Raw genomic sequence first — 25439 nt, forward strand, 5'->3', positions numbered from 1 at the left:
CCATCAGCCTCAGCCAGCATTGCCAATGGCTGAGGCTGATGGGATTTGTGGTCCAACAACATCTGGAGGCACACCGGTTGGGAAAGGCTGGTTTAGAACATGCTGTTTTGATTGACTGCTACTTTCTTAAAGTCTGTAAAGCTGCGATCAGCCACTGGTTGGCCATTGTGAGAACAGGATGCTGGACTAGGTGGGCCATGGGCCTGATCCAGCAGGGCTCATGTTCATTTTAACAAGATCACAAGGCAGTTTACAATGTACATTAAATCAACAATAAGATCAATCATAAAACCAAGCAATCAGGATATTCAACGCCTAAAACAATCCATTACCGGCACCGATCACTTTCACTCAGGCCCCTCTTTCATTTAATTCCCACCAACTGTTTGAGAGGCAGGTCTTAAAACGGTGCTGAGACCTCATCAGCGATAGAGCTGTATGCACCTCCCAGGGAGTCCCAAGATGAGGTGCCGCAATAGACGAAATGTATCGGTGGAACAGTAAGAACTGCCTCCCCTTTGCAGATCTTAAGGACCAGCTGGGCTAATATAGGGAGAGCTACTCCTTCAAGTAATTTAGGTCCCAAGTCATTTAAGAACATAAGGGCCCTGCTAGATTAGGCCCGAGGAGGCCCATCTAGTCCAACATCCTCTTCTCGCAGTGTGTCAACCAGATGGCTATGGGAAGTCTGTAAGCACAACCTGAATGCAACAGCACTCTCCTCACTTGTGATTCCCAGTAACTGGCATTCAGAGGGTACTGCATCCAACAGTGGAGGTAGTACATGGCCATCATTTTAGGACTTTATAAGTACTTTGAATTAGGCCTGATAACACAGTCAGCCAGTACAGTTCCCACAAAAATTGGCATTATGTGCAAAAAAAAAAAAAAGTACACATGCTGCTTAAAAAAAGTGTTTTTTCTGTGCAGGTAACTTGCTTGTAGCATAGGGGTGGGGAAAGACTGATAGACGAACCAGCATTCGGTTAGCAAGTATGTCTGTCTGTCATGCAGATGGCAAAGCCAGGAGGAAATGAGGCTCACACTGGAGGTAAAAAGTCTGCTGCAACTTATCTTTAAAATGTTTCCAACTTTTACCTTTAGTAACAGCTCTTTCAAATGGCACCCTGTTAAACCAGGACTAACTGCTGAAGCCAGCAGCAGACAGTGTCATGCTGTTATTTCTTATGTTGTCTGTGATTTGGCAAACTTCCCCCAGAGCTAAGGTCCTGTAAGCTCCGGAGATTAATTCTGTCCTCTCAAAGTAGTTCACTGAGCTTCGAAGCAGCAGCCTAGCACCTCAGGCCCTGTTGTTATAACCAGACCAAATTGTCTTCTGTGATTTGGCATAGTAGAACACAGTATCTGGCACAGAATGCAGACTCCTTCAGCCTTTTTTTTTTTTAAGCTGGTTTCTAGTCCTCATGTTTGGTGGAAACAGTTTAAAACAGGCAGGGGATACCTGCAAAAGGCTCCTTTGTCCAAGGAAGGAAGCTTCTGTGTTTTGGTTGGCATACTTCTTGGTTCCTTCCTTATGATCAGCATTCATGTTTCCCCTATTTATATGTGCTATACTAGCCTGACTCCCTGGCCAATCAGGATTATAAATTGTGCAGAGAGCCTCGACGCATAGAGAAGACTCCCTACTGCAGACATCCTGAACAGGACGACAGCAGTAGTGGGAGCAGTGCTACTTTGAGACTGGGGTTAAACACATGGCCCCGAGCCTCCTTTCAACATGCCTTCTGCATGCAAAGAGGACTTGCATGAAGTATAGGGCAAGGAAATTCAGAACTTTGTGCTATCAGTTAGAGGGACGGGGAAGCTAGATACACAGGCGCTATTGTTGGCTGAAGTCATGCATTCAGCCTAATGCTATTAAAATAAAATTAGTATTATTTATTTCTAAACTTTATCCTCCTCAGAATATAAGCAATGGGCAGGTAATTATAACCAAGTTGATTGTAGACTGCAGGGAAGACTTTGTCAACATCTCAGAAATTACTTTGGGTGGTTTGGGACTATTTTGAAACAGGGTGTATGCAAAGGAGTGTACCATCTCAAGGGTGGCATCCACAAGTACCTGGAAGAATTTCCGGATGGGTTCTACCGAGGGAAGCTCTTTGTCTTTGATGAACGTTACAGCATCTCCTCCAACAGTGATGTGATTTCAGGTAGGTGGTTCCTCCCGTCTTGAGGGCCTTTTCAAACACTCACCACTTTTCCCTTATCTAGGCCACCGATTTGTAAACTATAGTCTGTGGACCATCAGTGCTTCCTCCTGATACGTTTTCAGGTTGTTCCGCTTGTAGACCCCACTGTTGTATGCATCTACAGTACAATTTTGTTTTTAGATTGCATATCAACTACTGTTTCATTAATACATCTTTTAAAAGTTGCCAAGTGAGCACCTGGTGTGATCAGCAAGATGACGTGGAAGACCCAGTTTGCCTGCAGGGGATCTTTCCCTGCATACTGGCTACAGAACTCTGTGCATCCTCACAGTAACTTGTGAGGTAGCGCATGTTTCCATTCTGAAGGCAGAGAATTGGGCCCCAAAGATAGCAATTTACCCAAGATTCCACAGCTGTAGCACAGAATTGATGCCAGGCTGTCCCTGTATTGCTGTTAGAGTTGCCAACCGATTAGAGACATTTAGCTGGTTGTTGTTTAAATGAATACATCTGGGGGGAGGGGGGAATCATCAAACCCTCCACTCATGCTTTTCTGAGATGCTGAGGAAAGTGTAAGACAAGTTTAAAAAACAAAGCTACCATTCACTGTTAGCAGGAAAGGCAATCCTTCATATTTTCTGTTTCATACTCTGTGGCAGAGATTAAAGCTGCAGTCCTAACCCCACTTAACCTGGGAGTAAGCTCCACTGAATTCATGGTTAGGTTTGCCTAATATCACAGAGAAGGATAGGCAGAAAGATCTCTGGCTTCTATTAGCTGAACTGTTCTGATCCTAGATTGGGGCAAAAGGACTCATCAGGAGAAGGTAGGGGGGACTAGGTAAGGAGGCAGGGGATCTAAGAAAACAGCAGGACAAACACACTAAGAAGGCATTGGATGCTGCACCATTAGGACACATGGGGCACTGCCCCACGGCCAGAGCTTGGAAAAGTTACTTTTTTGAACTACAACTCCCATCAGCCCCAGCCAGCATGGCCACTGGATTGGGCTGGTGGGAGTTGTAGTTCAAAAAAGTAACTTTTCCAAGCTCTGGTCCCACCAAACAAGCCCGCTCGCTGCCTTCTTATTCACAACCAACCTGGGGGGGGGTGCCTGTCAGTTTCCTCCTCCTTAGTCCCAGTGTTGCCCATTGTAGAACTCAGCGTTAGTTCTCCAATTAGCAGTAGTTGGCTCAGCCTGTCATTGGCTTTGGCTCCACGTAGTGTTGGTTTCCGTGCCTTTCCCCTTGCCAGGCTCAACAGGCACCAGCCACCGCTGAAAGGAGATCTAGGTAAGGAGGGCTGGAAGAGGGAGACATCTGAAGGACTGAGTGGAAGAGCAGAGGGCTAGAAGGAGCAGTCTTACAAGGAGAAAGAAAAGTGGGCTGGGTGGGCAGAGAAGAGAGGTGCTTGAAGCCATGGGCCCCAGAGGTGAGGAAAGCTCATGTTCACATTGCCGAAATGAAATAACTAACAAAATCTTTGGCCCACGCCATAGTCCATCTACCTGCAACCCTCTGGCTCAAATTAGGCTTTCAGCAAGGTCTCTGATACTGGGAACAATTGCCTGCCGTTGATAATGGAAAACAACTGGATTCCCAGTGTGAACACCTTAAGACTCCTGCAGGGACCGAGAATGTGGTACCGGGGGGGGGAGGGTCTATTCAGAATCTTGGTGTCTAATGAAGCAAGTTTCTAACTCTTATGCCTACAAAGATGTGCTTGAACGGCCTGTGGACAATGCCTAGTGAAAGCTTAGACACCAAAGGGGTGGTTAGGTTAAGATTTGCAGTGGTTCAGTATGTGGCTTTAGCACCACCTTGCAGATAAATATGATCACTTAGTTCCTTGTCCTTCTTTGTGGCAAAAGCCAAATATTCAAAAGAAGCAAGATGATGTTCATTTGCATCATTTATATAGGTTGCAAAATTCAGTTTTTTGGTGTGTATTTAACAGCATGGAGTTGTGATTATGAAGATTATAGTACAGATCTGCCACAGTCCTTTTAGTTCAAGGCAGCATTGTTTCATGGTCATTGTGAAGGGAAATGTGAAGGGAAGTAGTAGCCTCTTTCTGGTGACTACCAGGCCCTCCCCTTCTTCACTGTCATCACACCTTGGAGAGAATGCAAAGGCAAGGTGGGGTGACTCTTACTTCTTTGTGGGTGGGAGGGGAAGGTGCTTCCCTTCTCCCATGTTCTCTGGCACACACACACAATTTAAGGGAAGTGAGGAGCCTCTAAATGCATGCTGTGCTTTAAAGGCAGAGATGTTTTTATTACTGGGGAGAGTCTCTATGGGCCCCCCTCCAGACCGTGTTTTTTTTGCAGGTGTATTCTGCAACATGTTGTTGACGCACTAATAGTACAGTAGTAGTGGATTTATACTGGACCATCTGTACACACTTCCACTTTATTAGTAGTTCTGCAATGCTTCCCCACTGTTACTACGTTATTGCCATCTGGAGGCATGCTCTTGCAATATAGCATATCCAAAGCAGGAGGGAAAAAAACCCTGAAACATTTGTGGTATGATCGGTTAAGGATTTCGGCAGGAAGGTACAGAACACTCACCAATTGGAAACAAAGTAGCTTGTCCGCCCTGAAACGTCTGTAGCTGCACATATTGAAAGTGGGATTATGTATAACCGTCCCAACACTATCATGAGCACAATTTATCATTAATGCATAATAAAAAGGACACTTAGAGGGGCTCCGTAGCTGGCAGAGGACTCAGGGAGGGTGGGGTCAGAAACAACCACCAATCAGGACTGTCCACAGGAGATTTAACCCCTCTTCCCTCCCTCTCATCAGCCTGCCGCTACTGCGGGATGCTCTGGGACCAGTATCGACTGTGCTCCACCCAGCCCTGCCGCCAGCTCGTCTTGATATGTCCACAGTGCCAGCTGAAAGGCTTCACAGCCTGCTGCCCTCTGTGCCAGGAAAAAGGCCTGGCATTGGCTTCAACTCTTTCTGGACAAGCCTTCAAGGAGGAGTGTGAGTGCACTGGTACACGACAGCGGGTGCCGGTGGAATGCATCTAACAAAGAGCCCCCTGCAAGCATTCCTCTTTGTGGACATCTGCTTGGGTGGGGGGCAAGTCCCAGCTATATTTTAATGGGATTTGGGGAAATCAATGCCATTCACCAGCTTTGCAGACCTCCAGATTCTGGCTGTTAGTCAGGGCTTCATTGCAATGCTAACTTCCTCTCCAGAACAAATTACTGGTGCAAAACACATGCACAGTAAGAAAACTCCCATGGTGCTACATAACCATTTCCTCCTGTGAGGCGATTTTCCCTTCCTTTCCAATGTGATATGGAGTGCCGACAGCAAGCATCACCACTTGGCTTATCAGAGCATGGGCAAGAACTGCAGAGCCACATAAAGGATTTCCAGGAAGGAAAAAGCCCCACACCAGCATGTAGCCTCTCCCCTGTATGCGCATCGGGAATCCATGATGTGCTCTGGCTTCCAGCAGATGTGTAGCATGTATACATGTAGTGAGTTGTAGTTGCAGACACAGTATAGGCTGTGATCTACCTACAAGTTTCACAGTCTTTCCTCCCAAAGGGTGCATTTTGGGGAGGAAACCGTTTGCGGAGTGTCCCCCTCCCTGGCCCTTTTCAGGCAAGAGATCTGCAGTGTCCTCCCACCACCACCATCGCCACAGAAAAGAGATCTGCCCATTCCCTGGTGCAAGCATAGCATTTGCTCACATTCACAGTTCTTAGTCCATCAATCCAACTCCCAAATGCTGGCAATACAGCAGGGAGTGCAGAACAGGGAGTGTGCTGGTGTTCGGGTCAGCGAGTCCTCTAAAGAGTTTTGGTCCCTGGGACTGTTGGCATGCTTTGCTGGATGCTGGCACTACCTGCGGCAGTAAAAGTACATTAAAGTGGCCCTTAGTGTGGGATGAACATGGGGATCTGCAGAGGTGGTCTGTGGCTTGTGAAAATCAGATGAGCTAAAGGCAGAATCTGCCCATTGCAGGTAGCCAGACTTGATCTTGGGAAATGTAGATTCAACTCCCTCCTCTCCTAGATAACCCTTACACTCTCAGTACGCTGAGAAACAGAGTAAAATCCACATTAACCTACCTTGCAGGGCTATTGTGAAGGCAAAATTAATAGAGGTTGCAAAGGATTTCAGATTGTAAAAGGGCCATGCTAAAGCAACCAATTTTGCAAGGGGACCAGGAAAAGGGGCTTAAAAATAACGTGAAATGCGTGAATCTCTAACGGACTTGAAACGTAAAATGGTTTTTAAAAGCAGCAATTTGGAATATGTTGTACATGCCTAGTCAGTAACTACATTTCCAGGAGGGCCATTTGGAAAATTGAGTGAAAAGATGAGGGTCAAGGCCCCGGTTCCATACCCCCGGAGTGGCCTTTTGGCAATTCTTGTTGCTAGAGACGTCACTCACTCACAAGCTGTATTTTGTCCATGGGTTGTCTATGGATGGTGGTAACCAATAGCCCGGGGGGGGGGCTTCTGTTGCTGACTAGCAGCTGTATGAATATTTGCATACAGACAGTTCAGCTCATGCATACAGACGGCAACAATTCCAGCAGTGGGGAAGAATCCTGAGATTTGTAAGTTTGTTGATCTGCAGAAAGGCCAGGGTGGGGTGGGCAGATGCAAGACTTGTCTAGGTTCAGGCAAGTAGGCAGGTCAGTGCAATATGATACCTCTTCCCAGAGCTGATAAACGCAGGCACTTGCCCTCTGAGGTTCTTGGGAGGGTCTCCATAGTTCATTGCAATCAAGACCCCGTCCCTCCCCTTTGGCCAGCCAAAGACATTTGAGTTGAATGCAGTGAGAGTGCTTTCAAACTGCCTCCACTGCTGTAGAAATGTTGCTTGTCCCAAAACTTTGAAATGTCCATACAGTAACCTTGAGCCACCTCTTCCAAAAATTTGGAAAACTTGGCATTTTAATTCACCCGTGTTGATCTTGCAGCCCAAGGTAACAGTGACTATTGCCAACACCACATTCCTTCTCTCTCACCCCCCCCCTCTGCAGCATAGCATGTCTGTTAGGAAATTAAAGGCTGCTAGTCATGATGGCTGTATATTACCCTCAGGATCAGTGAGAGGCAGCATGCCTCTAATACCAGTTGCTAGGGAACCCCTTTAAGGAGAATGCTGTTCTCCTCATGTCCTGCTTGTAGGCTTCCTGTAGGCATCTGATTTGCCACTGTGGGAAACAAGATGCTGGACTGCAAAGGCCTTTTGGTCTGGTCTAGAACTAACTTGGCTGCATTGGGTCCTAATCATAACTAATGTTAGTCAGATCAAGCTTACAAAGATATGCTTCCAATCTTTGGTGAAATCTCAGAACCAAGAGAAGGTGCGGAATGCGATTTCTGGTTGTAGCGGGAGAGGCTTCATGCCTCTGCTTAACTCCTTGCCACTCCTCATAACTAGGAGAAGCAGAATTATGCAGAATAGCAACAACTGCAGAATAAATTATGCACAAGAAGAAATATCATGCTTGCATTTCCATAATGTATATAGGTTGTAGATACCAGATTTTCTTGGTGTAGAATTTTGGTTGGTGGTACAAAATACACACAACCTTGGCTTAGATGGGAGGCTGTTTGGAAAGGGAGAAAAACTGCCCTGTTCTTTGGTGTCTAGGAGCATGAGGTTAGGTGAGGCTCAATCAAGATGTACCTCTGGGAACTGCTCGAAGTATAGGCAGAATTGGGAGGACATATTGCAAACATTAAAAAAAAACTATGCACATTTTCAGCATATATAGTTGTAATCAGTACCTCCTTGCAACTACAAACAAACCCTCTGGACTCCTGGGTATGTAAACGGGAAGAAAACTTGAGGAGCTGAGAGCTCTTTCAACTAGATGTGGCATACTTTTAGCTTTGGGCTCCAGGATGTGATCCAGGGTTTGCACAGCTTAACAAGGCACTAATCATATTCAGATTCTTCCAGCAGGAAAAGTCCAGTATCTATTTTTAGCCAATGTTATTATGAGCTTTATTAATGCATAATTTACAAGCAGCACAACATTACAAGACTGGCTGCAATGCATCAGGCACTGTTATGATGCACCTACCATTCACTTTAATGGGTTACACAGACAGCTCCGTGTCATGTATGAAGATTCTGCATCCACTGGCTGTGAGCCAAGCTCTACATGGTATAATACACTGACCCCACTTTCCTATTGATTTTTTAGAACTCTTTGGTCCTTCACTAGTAGAGAGGCCATATTGTGACCCTGTTGCCAGGGGAGGAAATGTTGCACCCAAGTACATGGCACCCTCCTTCAGCAAAATTGTGACAGCTAGGAAGGTTGGAGGCAACACAAGTCTCCAAATGTCCCAGTGATTGTGTGCAAAGTGCAAGATCATCCTTCCTTTTGCAGCATGCAAAAGCTTTTGAGGAGATGTCAGGACAGTGAGACTACCTAGTCCTCATTACCATTACAAGGTGAAAAGGTCTATTGGTCTCTTGCCCAGGCACTAACCCAGTGTCCCAATCACTTCAGTACAGAAAGAATGAAGTGCGTCAAGTAGCCTCTGCTTTAGATGGAGCTTTCGGGCATCAGACCCTGTGCAGCAGCTTTCCACAGAAGATCCATTTGATCAAAGGGATTGTCCTTAGTAGCTCATTTGTTCAGAAATCTACAAGAACAGTGAGGGCTATTCTTGAAACAGAACAGACGTGTAATAAAGCAGTCATCCACAAGAATAAAGAGTCTAGAAACTGTCATACTTATTAGTAGATTTAAGAGAACAACATGCAAATTCACTATTTTAAGGTCTTTAATTCTTCAGCAAAAGAGAAACGACCAACATCCCAATCAGCAGCTGTCTTTTTCTTGTGACTATTGCTTTGGAAAGAAGAGTGGCCTCACATTCTTTCTGTTGGGTATACATACTTTAAGAATAACAGATGCTTTAAAAACTGGGTTGCAATGTATGGCTGTGGATATTAGCTGACTTCAATTCACAAGTCCTTAAATAATAATGATGTACATTGGGATGATAGAAATGCTGTCAAACTAGTAGCTTCTTTATAATCCTTGAGATTGTCAATAAAATAAAATATTTTTTTAACATTTCTGCTACTTTGCAGAGTAGTATCACATCTTTTTGTTGTTGTTACCTACTCATGCATGCCACGCCACACACAAAAATCCATACCAAAATTAGGCTACAGTCTAACTATCAGTTGAAACCATCTTTGTGCTAAGACAATATTTTCTCAGAATCCAAAACTACTGTAAACAGGCTTAAACTTTGGATTACTCAAAGAAAAAAAAAGTCATTATCCACACATTGATAATAAAGATCTTTGTCTACAATCACTATTTTGTTTAAACCATCAGTGCACAAGGATGTCATATGAAAAAACAGGCACCACAAATTCACTGCACTGCTGCTCGGCCACCAGGCTTCACAATCCAGTGCCATCTGCACAGCCAAGAGCTACACCCCAGTCCGGCACTTGGGAAAGATGGGCCCAGTCAGATCAGCAAGCCTCCTCTTTCTCACTGAAAAGGAAAGGAAATATAGTTGAGGTAAAACAGCTACTGTGTATCTACCTAAGGGAGGTTTCCATAGATATTCTAAACACTTAAATACAACACCTGCCACAGAAGAAGAAGAAAGTAGTTTGGGGTATATGATCTGTGAAAAATAAGCCATCTAATCTCACAAAATCAATCTAAACCAGGATGGCACTTTTAAAAGAGGACTTCAGGCAAGGCCTTATCTACACTAAAAACTTAACATTGGTTTTAGACGACTGTCATGGCTTTCTCCACTGCTAAAGAATCCTAGGAATCTTAATTTGGTGATGTGATGAGTATTCTGTTTGATAACTCACCACTACCCCTTCCCAAGATTCCAGGAATGACTCTTAAACCATTTTAACAGTGTGATCCCATACATGTTCACTCAGAAGTAATCCCTATCGACTTCAATGGGACTTGTTCCTGGTTAGGTTTGTGTAGGATTGCAGCCAAACGCTTTGGTGGGGATATGCCTGAACTGTTTTGGCTCCCAGCCAAGAAACCTTAGGAACTTGTTCTATTCTGTGAAAGGGCCAGAGGTTAGTCTCAGGTCACACACAGAGCAATTCCTGGATTCTTTGCAAGAAAGCCTTTCTAGTTAAACTAGGTGCTACTGAATGCAAAAGGCACAGAAGATAGTTATTTTGTTCTGAAAGTGTAACAAGATAGTAGGAATTTATTTTGTTGCATAAATGCCTAAATCTGTGCAACTGCATCATTTAGAGACTTGTAGGTCTTCACTTGAACAGAAACATCAGCCACGCATACACTGCAGAGCTCTCAAAGCAGCTGTCTGAAAAATACATGTTGAGTTTTGTGTCTGGATTTCTCTGACAAAAAATGAGCACTTGCCTGTCAGCAACATGACAGGAATTGGGGTCTGATACAGAAATGAAGACAAAAATGAAGGCAGCCCTTTCATAGGAGCAGCAGCAGTCCCCTTGTTGCCTAGATTGGTGAGCAAGCCTGACCTGGAAGCTTTTATTTGCAGGGTGGGGGTGGGGAAGAGAGTCAGGAAATATCACATGACCTGCTCTGGACTACCAGCATTGAGAGACTTTCTTGTTGTTGGCTGGCCTAGTGTCCCTGCACATCCACGCTGGCGCCAAATCTAAGTGGTAGTTCACAGAATAAACTCTCACTTGAAATCGTTCAAGTCTTAAGTTCAGGTCCTGCTGCAGGTTCAAGCCTTGATACTCCAGGGTACTTGCATCTTAAGGCAACAATACAGAATTGTAACATCAGAAACTGGCTCCAAGTTGTGTTAGTGAAGCTGTATGGGCTTGAAAAGCAGCTTCAATATATCTAAGGCAGGGTAAGGGTGACAGATTTCCAAAGCATGATGGAGCTATCGTTGTCTATGGCATACGTGCACATTCTCTCTCCTCATCCCATCAGCCTTTGATACAATAAATAAAATTAAAAAGGAGACAGTCAACCATAGAACTTCTACTCAGAGGCTCAAATGGGCCACTCGTAGTAGTAAACACATCTGCAGTGATACTGGAGAGGGGATTATTTGCACGTTATTTTTGGGAAGGGTGTCATATTTCCCATTGTCCTGCTGTGGGGACTGCAGACATTGATTGTCTGGGAATGCCTTTATTCAGTCCTGAACATTTGCTGCTTCTTTTCAAAAAAAGGCATAAACCTCTCTCACCTCACTAATCTCTTTAAAAAAAAACCTACACAAGTTCTTACCACCTGAAATCATATGCTACCTTTTCTTGATGTACTATCTATTAAATTAATGTTCTTGCAAAAGTGTTCACTTTTAGTCATTCAGATGAGTAAGATAAATAAGCAAACCAGGGTGGAGGAGGACAGCAAGAAAAGGATGAAAGAGAACAGGTCACAATCATATCACAATGAAGGCAAGAGGTCTTCCCCCACCCCCACCCTGGCAGCTGACACTATTTAGATACCCGTAGCAAAGCCTAGAACAGAAGCTGGAAGAGACAGTAAAACCAAGTAGAACAGGAGAAAGGCACTGCTTGCTGAAGCCCAGGAGGAAAAAAAGTAATTGCCAAGAAGAAGGAGTCAGGGGAGGGAATCTATACTTATACATCTTCCAGTTCCGGGGCTGAGGTGTTATGCCAGGGGCCATCAAATCGACGTATATGAGCTGCAAATAAGAACTGAGTCAGATCTCTTGCACAGCTCTTGCAGCCAAGGAGGCAAGCTCTGAGCAGTTCCCAGCCAAACTGACAACTGCTCTTTTCACAAACAATGGACTCTGAACCTGTGATTAATGACAGTGTTGTTCCCTATATAAGTTGGAATGTTCATGCAATTGCATCAACTTACTCAATGTTAACAGTGGTGTCATCAACAACAGTGCAATGTAATATAGATATTGTAATAGACCTTTTAGATGGTTTGATCAACCACAATCATTGCTGAGGCTCTTTAAGCTAATATTCAGCTCCAAGACATCCCACTGTTCATAGGACAGAGACAGAGAAGGCCATGTACGCTTTGTGTATGAATTGCCTATGTTTTAGGTGTGCAGGTTCAATTCCTGGCATCTTCCATCAACAGGAATTCAGACAGCCAAGAAAGGTTTCTGCCTGAGATCTTGGAGAGCAGCTCCTAATCAAAGTAAACAATATTAGGGCAGATGGACCAATGGTCTGCCTAAAAACATGGCAACTTTATACGCCCAATGTTCAGAGTTTTCTGTGAATACTTTTGACAACATTGCCCTCCACCGAAACAGCTGATTGCAAAAATCAAAATGGGTTTTAATGATAATTATTTTATGTATATTTGCTTTCCAATAATTTTGTGGATTTTAGCTGCATTTTATCTACAGTGTTATTCTGTACACCACTTAGAGAGCCCCTTACGTGGTTAAAAAATTAACAAAACAAAACAAAATGGAGAATACATGTCCTTGATCGCTCACTCTTGATCCCTCATGCCTCAGGCTTATATATCCACCCTCCTTTTGAAGTGCTGACCCCTGTCATAAATGTGGGGGGAAATGCAAGGCCCCCAAAAGCAAACCATCAACCCCCCAACCCCAAAACACCAGCCTAAAATATTGGATTAAGAAAACCACCCCAAATAAAGCAAACTGCAAAAGATCCAAGGAAAGCAACCTCTTCTGTCTGCTGAAGAGACAATACACAAGCACTCCACTGGCAGGAGGGCAGGGAAGGAATTCATGCCACCTCTAGGAACATTGTTTCCATGGATGCAAGAAAATAAGACAGAGACACAATCAATTGGAGAACCTAACTTACCAAGGTCATTGTTGTTCATCATGGCATCGGATGCACGAAGCCTGGGGCCTTGCTGAGTGAAATGATACCCAAACTTCAAGAGAGATGTATTTTTTTCTAACATACTTGCAATCTCCATTTCCACCTTATTGCCCAGGAGCTGGCTCTTTATTAAAAGAAAACAAAAAGGAATAGGCACATGGACCTTTCAGTTTTTACTTCTCTATTCACTGGATCACGACTTTATACAGTATTTAAACTTTTTCACACATTCACACAACAAACTTGGATTTGCCACTCAGTATATATTCAGCAGACAGAGCGTATCTATATGATATTGTATGATGCACATTTATCACCTTCAAATTTTTATAAGTCTATGTTAAAAAAAAGGAATTTAGGAGTAAGTCCTTAGATTTATGCAGGACCATGTTGAAAGTTCTTAGGCAAGTATTTTCCACTTAGAATGGTTTGTTTTGCAGGTGAGGACAAACGTTTTGTGAAAGCCTCCCTGTGATCACCTTTTTCACCTTTAATCCTTGATTATAGTTGGTTTGCTGCTTAGTCCTGTATTTTTCTTTTTTCTTCACTACATGGCAGTAGAATGAGGGCAGGAAACATCCTTCTTTCTGTATGCAGATCAGGCCGGGTAGAAGACATTCTGCACCATATCCTGTATTGCCCATTTATACAATTCACCTATGGACAGATTCTTCTATTCATTCCAGAATTTTTTAGGTCAGCCAGATGATTTCAAAATTATATGGCTGCGTGCTGATGTGGACAAGTTTGTTACTTGTCATCTGAAAACAAGGACTGATAAGGATTTTTATGTTACCTGGTTGTCAATTTTGAGTTCAATCAGCGTCGTGTTGTCCTGCAGTGCTTCTATCAGGGCTAGGATTCCTGATCCAGAAATGAAGTTTGATTCCACATTTAAACTCTTCAATACGCCATTGACTTTTAACATTCCTGCCAGTGCCTTCCATCAGAAGATGAATGGATGGAGATAAGTGTGTATTTATTTATTTATCATCATCATTTTTATTAATTAATTAACAAAAGCAGTAAAGGATCATCTCTAGCAATTGGAATACTTATTCTATTGTCAAAAGAACAAAATATTTTTGTTGTATCTCACAAAAGTGACATCTAATCGTATATTCTCTTTCTAGGAGCAGTCAGCAGGATGCCCAAGGAGGCACTCAAGCAGGGTCTGCCCCAGTATTTGGTAATCTGAGATATACTACACATGAAAATGGAGGTTCAGCCCTGGGAAGGTGATCTAGATACCAACCCAGAGGATGCTATGTTAATTATATACATCATTAACTCATGGGAATTCACTGCGATAAGATGTAATGATAAAATTAGTGGCTTTATAAGGCAATGAAAAATTATTGTTTTTAATTAAAGTATCTTACTACATATCATACATATCATCAGTGGTGGTAGGTCCCCATTGGGACTGATGGGGCAGGAGTCAGGGAGCCCAACAGTAGGTAGAGGCAGAGCCAAGTAATTCTGGTTTTGTCCCCATCTTCCTCTCTGCTGAGTTCTACAAAGGCAACACAGAGTGAGGAAGAAGGTGACAGCCTGGGCCACTCCCGAGACTAGTTGCAAATAAGGAGGTAGGTTGATGAGGGCTGGCTGAGGGCTGACTGAGCATGGTGGGGCTGTGCCACACTTGTCCTAATAGATCAGCCTCCACTGCATATTATAATGCACTTTATACATGATTTGAACAGATGTTCAAATCTAAATGCATAGATTAAAAAATACAAACACAGAGATGCTAATTCAATGAGGGTATTTATGAATTTATTTAACCTGGTTAATGATACAATATTATAGAATAATACGAAATTGTGTCATACTATGTAATTTACAGCCATTAGTCCTACTTTTTCCCCTAATTACTAGAAACTAGATGCTAAGTTCATGGCAAAACATGTTGAATAACTGCATGGCTGCAAAATGGCTAGAGTTACCAGAGAGGTTCTATACAGTCTGGGGGCAGTTGGGGGTATGAGAATACCACTCCTAAAATTCTATTTTGAGGTATTTCAGCTGAGGCACTTATGTTCCTTAATTCATTATGAAGTAGATTGGTCATGGGTAGGCACAGAGTTAATGAATCAGTCTTACAGGGCATTGCCTTTTCTCCCTAAAGATTTGAGATCAAAAGAAATACATAATCCTTTTCTGAGATTGACCATTTCAATCTGGAAGTCTTGGTTTAAGAAGCTCTCACCTCTGATCTCCGCATTATTACCCCTTGCTTATCATCCCTCACTGGCTCAGACAAGAAATGCGTTCAAACTAGACTCCTGGGAAAAGGCAAATCTTTACTGCCTATAGGACTTTTATGAGCATAACTTACCTGTTACTGGTGATAAACTAAAGGAACATCTTACAGGGGTGAAGTGGAATTTGTTTCATCGTTATCAACTAGCATACTTTCTATTAAATCCAGAAATTGGTCAGGCAACAAGGGATCTTCTATCATTTGAGAGATTAATATTAGATGTGCAGTACAATTAAAAAAACAAATTGGTCTCTAGAATTTATAAATTATTGTTAGCATCTTCCATGGGATCCATGTTGGGGATCAAAAGAATGTGGGACCATGAATTGGGCTTGACCATTGCGGATGAGAAATGGGCTGCTCTGTGGTTAAAAAGACTCTTTCGCTCTGTATTGGCCCAAATAAGAGAAAACTCTATTCAAGTCATCCACAGATTGTACAAGACCCTGGTCAAATTACAAACTGGTCAAATTACAGGCCAGGATTACAAGATGTACAAGTCCAGATTGCTGGAGGTTATGTGGTCATCTTGGAACATTTACATTATGTGGTGGTGCTGCTCTTTAATACAAAGCTTTTAGGTGGCTGTAATCGCTGAAATTGCTTATTATGGAGCAATCCATTATTATGCCACTGGAGCCAGCATTGTTAAATGTGTTTGAAGGTTCTAACCAAGATTGTTGTGTAAATTATTAATTTTATTACTACTGGTAGAAGCATACCTAAAAATCGCTCATAAATGGCGTACATTGGATGGACTCTCCTTAGACTCATGGCTGAGAAGCTAACTGATCAGAAAAGCACAAAGACGAGCCAAGAAAGACACATTTGAACTTATGTGGTTTCCTTCATTCAATTTATTAGTGTCCATGATCTATGGAGCCATCCTCCCAGTACACACGGCCATTTATGGAGATCTACTTTGGGACTATGATTAATCTTTTGTTTGCCAATTTCCAAATGTCTAGCTCTTCTATGATTGGATTTGTCTCTTTCCATGTTTCCTGTCTGTTGTTTTTACTTCTGTAAGTTATATAAAATGTTAACAAAAGTATTTTTTTAAAAATATGAAATTATTTTTCAGGGTCTTTTGTTTTGGGGGGATTTGCCTTGGGCGGGGATTGCCTCTGTGTTTTATTTGGTTTGCCTGTGACAGTTACTGAGATTTCCAAATGTGCCCCCAAGCCCAAAACAGCCAGGGAACCCCTGCTTAACTCCAATGTTATGATTGCTGCCTTAACCTTATTTCTAGCCATGAAAGAGAGAATCCTTCACCCAAGACTCACATGTTGACACTTCTTCATCTAGCAGGTTATTGTTAAAAGACACAGTCCCATTAAACACTTACCTGAAAAGATTATCTGGGGTAAGCTGTTAGCTACTTACATAAGCGACGGGGTCATTGCTTCTTGTTCCTACTATGCTGAACTTTTTCACATAGGAGTTGTTCTTCAGAGCTTCAGCATAGGCTTTTAAAGTCGATATGGGAATGTCCTTCAAAAGAGAAACACACAACATGTGCTATCTGGTTGGGGCACAACTACATATGCTGAGGAAAAGACAAAGTTTCAAAGCCCGTGCTGCCCTTGAAATGTTGGGGGGCATTTGCATGTAGAACAAAGTTCTTTCACCCTTTTCCCACTTGCTGTTTCTCCCCTGCAACCCCCCCATAGTCATCCCCCCTCTGTGCCCTGGTGGGGCTGTGAAAATGAAAGCGAGCCCAGATGGCCAGTTACAGTATCAGGAAAAAAAAATATTGGGAGGTAACAGAGGGGAGAGCAAGCTTTATCCTACATTAGATTTTGAAAGAGGAATTGTGGTATATTTCACATTAACACTCCCATTCTAAACATAATTTTACCAAATATTTCCTGTTGATTTTGATGGAGTAAGCCTGTTTAGGGCTTCAGCCTTATTTTAAATTCCAGTTTAAATTATAATTTGGATATGAAAAGTACTTTTATTTTTTAGAAAACACAGCAGTCCAGCAATGGAGGGAAGGAACTTGCCCCTCTGGCATCACCTATGCAGCTGGGAAGGAAAACCTCCGGAGCATTTTCAGGGAAGAATTGGTGGGTGAGGGAAGGATTAAATGGTCCTTCCTACCAATTCCCCCCTTGTCCTTCCCCACATTCCCCATTAGTGTCATGTCAGCAAAAACAGGTTCAGGAAAAATGTTTATGTACAGGTAAATTGTTGCTCTGTCCCTAATTCCAGTAGTTTTTTTAAGGTTATTAATGATAGCCATAGGTTACATATAACATCTGGTAATAGGCTGCATTTCTTCCTCCCTTATACTGTCAGGTTTCCAGAGTGGTCTATTCAGTCAGGTAACTTTTAGGAGTACAATAAACCAGAAATTAAGAACCAGCATTACAGTAGCTATTTAATTTATTCAATAACCATTTTATTCAGAAACATATGTTAAAAATTGTTGTTCATGTTGATGATAATAATAGTTGCTGCTACAGGTGCAGGGAAACTGAAAATGCAGGGAACCAGATGGCCTAGATATTTCACTGCTGATCACTTAGCTTTACTTGCAGAGAGTATTTAAACCTGGAGAACATAAAAAAAATGTGATAAGTCTATTCTACTGTCCAGTGTAGACCAGGTCTACACTATAGACACAATCCACAGGAATTTCTCCTGTAAAAGCTTCACTGTAATGCTCTTGCACGGGTCACATTCATTTTGCTATTAGATGAAAGGAAGGATTTCATACCTTAATATTATTGAGATTAACTTCTTCAAGGTCTGGATTATTGTTTTTCACTCGTTCTAAAGTTTCTTCTACATCTGTTGAATTTGGTTCATCAGGAACTGGTTTATACTGTGTGGGCTTAATTATACCTGCATGAAAAAAGGGCAGTGTGATAGGGTGGCCAGGAAAATAAAGGCCTTCAGTGGTCCCTTCCTCTGACCAGTTACTCTAGTGGAGCAGTGACTAAGGAGCTGATGCCCAACTCTTAGGACTCTTCAGCTCCTGATCCCTGGTAATCATACTGGTTCTGCCAGTTTTCATTTCATACGGGGAGTAAAAGGGGAAATTTGATACTGGATCCGCACAGATATGACATAGGATCGGCTGTAGTACATAACCAAATGTTGTTATATTGAGCTTATGCTCAAAGCAAGCCTCACAAAATGACAAAAACATATTAATTGTTGTAGGAAAACAAGTTTCTCAATTCTGTCTTTGGTTATGTTGGTCATTTCTGAAGAGCTCTGGACTTTCACATATGCCAGGGGTGGCTAACCTGTGGCCCTCTAGATGTTGCTGTACTAGAATTCCCATCATTCTTGACCACTGGCTGTGCTGGAAGGCATCTGGAGGTCCACAGGTTACCCACCCCTGCCCTACATGATACTGCGGCACTAGTCTCAACCAAGCTTTAGTACCTTCCTTGAAAACTATGCATTTTCACCCCAATCCCCAATTGTAACTGGGTCCCACAGGTCCATACAACTGGATGGAGTGTGCAATTTTATTCCTGTTAGGAATTAACAGGAATTAAATGGAATTAGCAGACAAACGGAACTAAGCGACAAAGAAGGAAAAAAACCAAAACCTTATCACAAGATGGGACTTCCCTAAATGGGAAGAGGAGAAGGCTCACGCAGCAACAGATCTACTGATTAGGAAGGTGTGGGGAACCTTTGGCCCTCCAGATGTTGCTGAACTACAACTTCCACCATCCCTGGCCATTGTCCACACTTGCTGGAGCTAATGGGAGTTGTAGTTCAGCAACATCTGGAGGACCAAAGGTTCCCCACAACTGTGATAGGGAGTCCTTCCCAAATAAAATATACCACCAAAAGATCCAAACCCAACCTTTACAAAAGTTAAAATAAAAAATTGTACAGGTTGTATACTAACTCAAGTATTAGAAATACATAAATTTGTATTATTTAACAGTTGTCACCATAAAACATTATGAAAACATAATTAAAACAACTATCTTAATCACATAACATATGTCATCATATATGAAGATGGAAGGTTTGCATAACAACCACAATCTGTTGTGTGCATTTATATATGGACATACCAACTTCACAATAATTTCTTAATACAAAAACTTGATAAAAGGTTAACTTAACAAAAGACTATACACATTTTGACCTACATCAGGTCTTCTTCAGTGGTTACTGTTGAAAAATGCGTGCTGTATAATAACGGGCTCCTTTTAGGTCCTAACTGTAGTTATTATAACCTATAAATAGAATAGAATGTAAGTATATAACATTTTACACTTCCAAATATGCATAAATAAAGAGGGGGTTCTCTATATCTACACCAGTGAAATTCACCTATATGATATAGTGTCTACGTATCTGTCTTATTGAAAACTAGGGCTGTAAACCGCCCAGAGAGCTTTGGCTATGGGGCGGTATATAAATGTATTAATAAATAAATAAATAGGGCTAGTCAGTAGATGTGTCCACTCTACAGTAAGTTAAAAAGTATAATAATGAAAACATTAAAATTACATAACATGTTGTTGTTATGTGCCTTCAAGTCGATTACGACTTATGACGATCCTATGAATCAGCGACCTCCAAGAGCATCTGTCATGAACCACCCTGCTCACATCTTGTAAGTTCAGGTCTGTGGCTTCCTTTATGGAATTAATTCATCTCTTGTTTGGCCTTCCTCTTTTTCTACTCCCTGCATTATTGTCTTTTCTAGTGAATCATGTCTTCTCATGATGTGTCCAAAGTATGATAACCTCAGTTTCATCATTTTAGCTTCTAGTGGAAGTTCTGGTTTAATTTGTTCTAACACCCAATTATTTGTCTTTTTCGCAGTCCATGGCATGCGCAAAGCTCTCCTCCAGCACCACATTTCAAATGAGTTTATTTTTCTCTTATCCGCCTTTTTCACTGTCCAACTTTCACATCCATACATAGAGATCGGGAATACCATGGTCTGTACATGGTACATGGTCTATACTCTGGACAAAAGGCTACTGTAAGGACAGAATATGGAGAAAGCGATTGGTTCCCCATCGGAAAGGCTGTGATACAGAGGTGTATTTTATCACCCTATTTATTTAATCTATACGTAGAACATATCATACAGAAAGCGGGATTGGCCCAAGAAGAAGTAAGTGTGAAAATTGGAGGGAGAAATATCAATAATTTAAGATATGCAGACGATACCATACTACTAGCAGAAACCAGTAATGATTTGAAACAAATGCTGATGAAAGTTAAAGAGGAAAGCACAAAAGCAGGACTACAGCTGAACGTCAAAAAGACTAAAATAATGACAACAGAAGATTTATGTAACTTTACAGTTGACAATGAGGACATTGAACTTGTCAAGGATTATCAATATCTTGGCACGGTCATTAACCAAAATGGAGATAATAGTCAAGAAGAAGGCTAGGACTGGGGAGAGCAGCTGTGAGAGAACTAGAAAAAGTCCTCAAATGTAAAGATGTATCACTGAACACTAAAGTTAGGATCATTGAGACCATGGTATTTTCGATCTCTATGTATGGATGTTGGACAGTGAAAAAAGCTGATAAGAGAAAAATCAACACATTTGAAATGTGGTGTTGGAGAAGAGCTTTGCGGATACCATGGACTGCAAAAAAGACAAATAATTGGGTGTTAGAACAAATTAAACCAGAACTATCACTAGAAGCTAAAATGATGAAACTGAGGTTATCATACTTTGGACACATCATGAGAAGACATGATTCATTAGAAAAGATAATAATGCTTGGAAAAAGAGAAGGGAGTAGAAAAAGAGGAAGGCCAAACAAGAGATGGATTGATTCCATCAAGGAAGCCACAAACCTGAACTTACAAGATCTGAACAGGGTGGTTCATGACAGATGCTCTTGGAGGTCACTGATCCATAGGGTTGCCATAAGTCACAATTATTATTTGATTTGTGTCCCGCCCTTCCTTCCAGCAGGAGCCCACTTTTGATGACGTATGTTATGTGATGTTTGTTTCAATTATGTTTCATGATGTTTTATGGTGACAACTATTAAATAATACAAATTTACTTATTTCTAATACTTGAGTTAGCATACAACCTGCTCAAGTTTTTATTTCAACAGGGAGTCCTTCCCAGCCAGCATACCCAGTGTTCTCCCGGCCATCCATTCTTTTGAGAGGAGTTTGCTACCCCATAACCAAGTCTAGAAGTGGAACACTATCCTGTGAATCCTCCTAGAATTTGATTCAGAAGGCACCAGCTCTTCCCAGGACATATCTCGGAAAAGATGTTGGCATTGATTCACCTTAACAATGTAAACTCGTTCAACAATTACCAGTAACATTACATTTATTGGTTCAGTCGACCAGAATGTTGTATGACTGTGAATCTTACTCACTGTCCAATCCTTCTTTGTTGACTATAGTTGTGCTTCCAAGTGCTTCATAATATTGTTGGTTACTCATCAGGGTATGCATGCCAAGAATAGCTACATGAGAGAGGAGAAAAGTAAAACAAAACAAGTTAAGCAAAATAACCTTTCTTGGGAAAGTGAGAATCTGGCCAAGACACACAGCAGCCTAGAAAAAAAAGCTTGAAACAGCAGATCTCAGCAATAAATGTTTTTGTTTACATACTGGGAGGACTCAGGACAATGCAAGCAGGTCCAATGTGCTGGATGGACTGCTCACATAACAAGAAAGGATATGATTCCATGTTTCTTGATACTCACATACAAATTACCTTTTACTAAGTAGAAACTTACTGTTTCGCATGTAACACTAAACTATGGTTTTGTATTACATGCATGAGCTGGAATGAGTTCAAGTGAAGCCTCAGACTTGCATGCTCCCTTGTCCCTTTCTCTTGCACAACCTGGAGAAAGACTTCTGTATAGTTTAGTTTCACTTTCCACAAATCCTGGCTTGTTGTTATGCAAGAACCAGAGATTGTGTCTTAAAACAAAACTCTGGCCAGTTATGTTTATATGGCTTGTTTAACAAACCAGTTTGTTTTAACCACAATTTCTGGTTTGTATGTGAAAACAAGCCAGGATTCATGGAAAGTGAAATAAAACTCCACAGAAGTCTTTTTCCCAGCCATGATGGACAAGGGAGGACACGAGTCTGTTGCTTTTGGTGGGCTCATTCCAACCACAGTTTAGTGTTATATGTGAAATACTTGTGTGTATGTAATTATATGGTAAGCCAAATATCTGTATATCCTATTAAGAGTTAAGGATAATTTTACTGCAATAGATCATAAATCTGGAGGAAGCAGCAGTGGAACTAGTAAAATTCTCTTCACCATTTGACAAGATGTTACAGATTACAAGTTTGCCAAGGGAGTTGCATGCACACCACAACAAATTACCATTTGTATCCAGTATCCAGCTTATAGCACCAATCTATTTGGGATGTGTTCCACCACAGAATTTGTAAGCGTTTTAAAGTTGAAAGAAATGTTTTAAGTTGCCCTTTTACTCTCCAGATAAATAGGAGTTGGACTTTACTTGGTGTTAGAATTAGTCCACATATTTGATTTCAGAGTTAGTCCATACATTCTATGATGTGCATTCAGCAGCAGGCAGAACTAATCACATTCACTAAACACTGTATCATCCTCAGAAATAAATGATCTGGCAACATGCAACATCCTGTGCAGTTGTAAACCTGAGCGCATCTTAGAATCAAGATCAGATTTGTAATCTCATTTTACCTGAGACAACTGATTACTTCTATGAGTTTCACCCACCAGTTAAAATGCACGCACGCTACTGTTAGCACCACCCTACAAGAAGCCCTCCCTCCAGCATATGAGAGAAAGGGGAAGGTCTCGTCAAACATGGTGCCTGCAACATACAATTTTTCTCAGTACTTAAAAAAAGTTTTTTTTGTAAAATGTCCTGTTCAGTTAATTACAGGCAGCTTTATAAATAACCACAATAATTTAACATCAACTGATCTTACTTGCTTGACTAACTACAATTCTAAATAAGCTTGCTAAAGAATAAGCCCACTGGTACTTAACTTCTGGATAAAATGCATAGCATATTAATATGTTAAACTTTCTTAAAAGATGTCCAATTAGTAACAGACAAACTTGTTACTCTAATAATGGTAATCGTTTTTCATTAAAACCTAACTACTATACAAAAATAAGTAACACAGACCCTTGCCCACAACCTCTTCAGCAGCAGCTCTGGTTACAATTCAAGATGCCTCTCCTTAAAAGGCCCTAAATAGCTTGGGCCCAGGTTATTTAAAAGACTACCTCCTCCTGTACCAACTTGCCCTGCCTGTAGCAGCAGCACAATTAGCAGCAAACACAGAGGGCCTTTTCTGTGGCTGCACCTACATTATGAAACACCTTGCCCAATGGCCCTCTCACCATTTTCTATTAGTCAGAGACCACTTTAGATAAAGGTTCGTGTTGAGAACTTTTTATCTGTCCTTTTTGTATGTTTAAAATTATGTTTTACTGATAGATTTCATTGCAATTGTGATTTTAATTTATGCAAGCCACCTTGAGTGGTGTGTAAACCTCAGAAAGGCAGAATAGCAATATTAGAAACAAAGGAGGTTAGAATTTCATATGCTTCTGCTGCTGGTGGTGTTTAATGGTGAATCAAGGCCAGGATAAGGCCCTATTATCGCTATCTACTGTCAATCTCATTTAACACAGCTCATTCACAGCCTATTTCATATGCTCTTGGTGCACTCAACAACTCAATGCACAACTTGTCCTTCATAGTGACAGTGAGGCTTTAGGCCACATCCACATCATAGAGTTAAAATACTATGATAGCACTTTAATGGCTTCCCCCAAAGAATCCTGGGAAGTGTGGTTTATTAAGGGTGCTGTGAGTTGTTAGGAGACCCTGATTCCCCTTATACAGCTACAATTCCCAGAGCTCCCTGGGAAGAGGGATTGACCGTTGAACCACTCTGAGAATTTATTATTCATTTATTTATTAAATTTATATCCTGCCCTTCCTTCCAGAAGGAGTCCAGGGTAGCATTATAGCTCTTGAGGGGAATAAGGGGTCTCCTAAAACTCTCAGTACCTTTAACCATAGTTTCCAGGATTCTTTGGGGCTGTTATGACAATTAAAGTCATATAACAATGCTTTAAATGTATGGTGCAGATGTGGCCCAACTATCAGGGCCTACCTATGCCTACAGTCCTAAATGGGAGAGACCTCCTCAGAGGAGTCGGTGGCACAAACCCACATGGTAGGCCCTAGCACAGACTGGGATAAAGAGGAGTCCGGCACACCCCTAAAGATGCCAACGAGGCTGTGAGTGTTGGGTAGGGCTGTGGCTGGGTACTTAAAAGGACACAGGCCCACATGACATATATTTGCATAAGCTCATGTATATGTATTATACAGCCACGAGTGGCTGTATACTATAGCCAGCATGGATTTTTCGCATTCCGCAATGTTAAATGGAAAATACCCCCGCATGCCATTCTGATGCTTCCCATAAGCTCATTTCAAAACAAAACCTTACATAACTTATAGTCCTGAACTCAGAAACGCTTGCTTAACAACCCTGTCAATTTTCATGGCGATACACAAAACAGTCAGAGAGAATAGACAGTTCAAAGTGTAAAAAGAGAGAGAAAAACCTCAGAGCCCTTTTGGACTTTTTTCTCTGATAGTTATAATCTGTTGTCATTCATTAAAAATCAGCCATGTTCACAGAGTACCTGTAATCCTAATACTGACGTTGCCCCATACTCTGACCTTCATCTGCTGCAGTTTAAAAGTTTAAAAAATGCCTGGCTGATTTTTAATTAATTTAATAAATTTTGGCTGGAAGCCTATTATAACGCGAGGCATGCTCAGTAAGGACCGACTGTCAGTGTTCTAAAAGCCTTATAGCTGCTGGGCTTGGCTAATAAGAGGGCCACACCCACACCAGACTTGATTTCACATGAGACAGTCATGGCTTCCCTCAAAGACTTCTGGGAAGTGTAGTTTGTGAAGGGTGCTGAGAAGAGACTCCTATTCCCTTGAGAGAATGGTTAACAGTCAGCCACTCTGATTAAAGGTCTGTGAGAGAAACAGGGCGTCTCCTAGCAACTCTCAGCACCCTTCACTAACTACACTTCCCAGGATTCTTTGAGAGAAACCATGACTGGCTTTGAGCCATGGCTTTGAGAGAAGCCATGATAAATTGTTTTAAATTGTTTTTAAAAGATGTTTTTAAATTTGTATATTTGTTTTTA

The 25439-nt window shown here is 41.7% G+C and overlaps 2 protein-coding genes across 9 annotated transcripts in view; one reads left to right on the plus strand and one right to left on the minus strand.

Moving 5' to 3' along the window:
* TSTD2 (thiosulfate sulfurtransferase like domain containing 2) overlaps positions 1-9267 on the plus strand; it is a 27598-nt gene extending 18331 nt beyond the window's left edge. Inside the window, exons 8-9 of one of the 2 annotated variants that reach the window (XM_061634247.1) lie at positions 2036-2174; positions 4986-9267. In XM_061634247.1, coding sequence (XP_061490231.1) covers positions 2036-2174; positions 4986-5215 — 369 coding nt within the window. In that variant the 3' untranslated portion in view covers positions 5216-9267. The remainder of the gene's footprint in view (positions 1-2035; positions 2175-4985) is intronic. The other variant, XM_061634237.1, reaches the window with a different exon arrangement.
* Positions 8943-25439, minus strand: part of TMOD1 (tropomodulin 1) — a 60146-nt gene continuing 43649 nt past the window's right edge. For 2 of the 7 annotated variants that reach the window (XM_061634267.1, XM_061634268.1), the window contains exons 5-12: positions 21604-21693; positions 17973-18100; positions 16634-16741; positions 13778-13921; positions 12961-13105; positions 11779-11837; positions 10855-10925; positions 8943-9691 (exon numbers count right to left, since the gene is read on the minus strand). In XM_061634267.1, coding sequence (XP_061490251.1) covers positions 10896-10925; positions 11779-11837; positions 12961-13105; positions 13778-13921; positions 16634-16741; positions 17973-18100; positions 21604-21693 — 704 coding nt within the window. In that variant the 3' untranslated portion in view covers positions 8943-9691; positions 10855-10895. Of the gene's footprint in view, positions 9692-10854; positions 10926-11778; positions 11838-12960; positions 13106-13460; positions 13639-13777; positions 13922-16633; positions 16742-17972; positions 18101-21603; positions 21694-25439 lie in introns of those variants that run through there. The other 5 variants (XM_061634274.1, XM_061634271.1, XM_061634270.1 and 2 more) reach the window with 5 other exon arrangements.

The sequence above is a fragment of the Rhineura floridana genome, chromosome 1 (genome assembly GCF_030035675.1).
Source record: "Rhineura floridana isolate rRhiFlo1 chromosome 1, rRhiFlo1.hap2, whole genome shotgun sequence".
Classification (NCBI taxonomy): domain Eukaryota; kingdom Metazoa; phylum Chordata; class Lepidosauria; order Squamata; family Rhineuridae; genus Rhineura; species Rhineura floridana.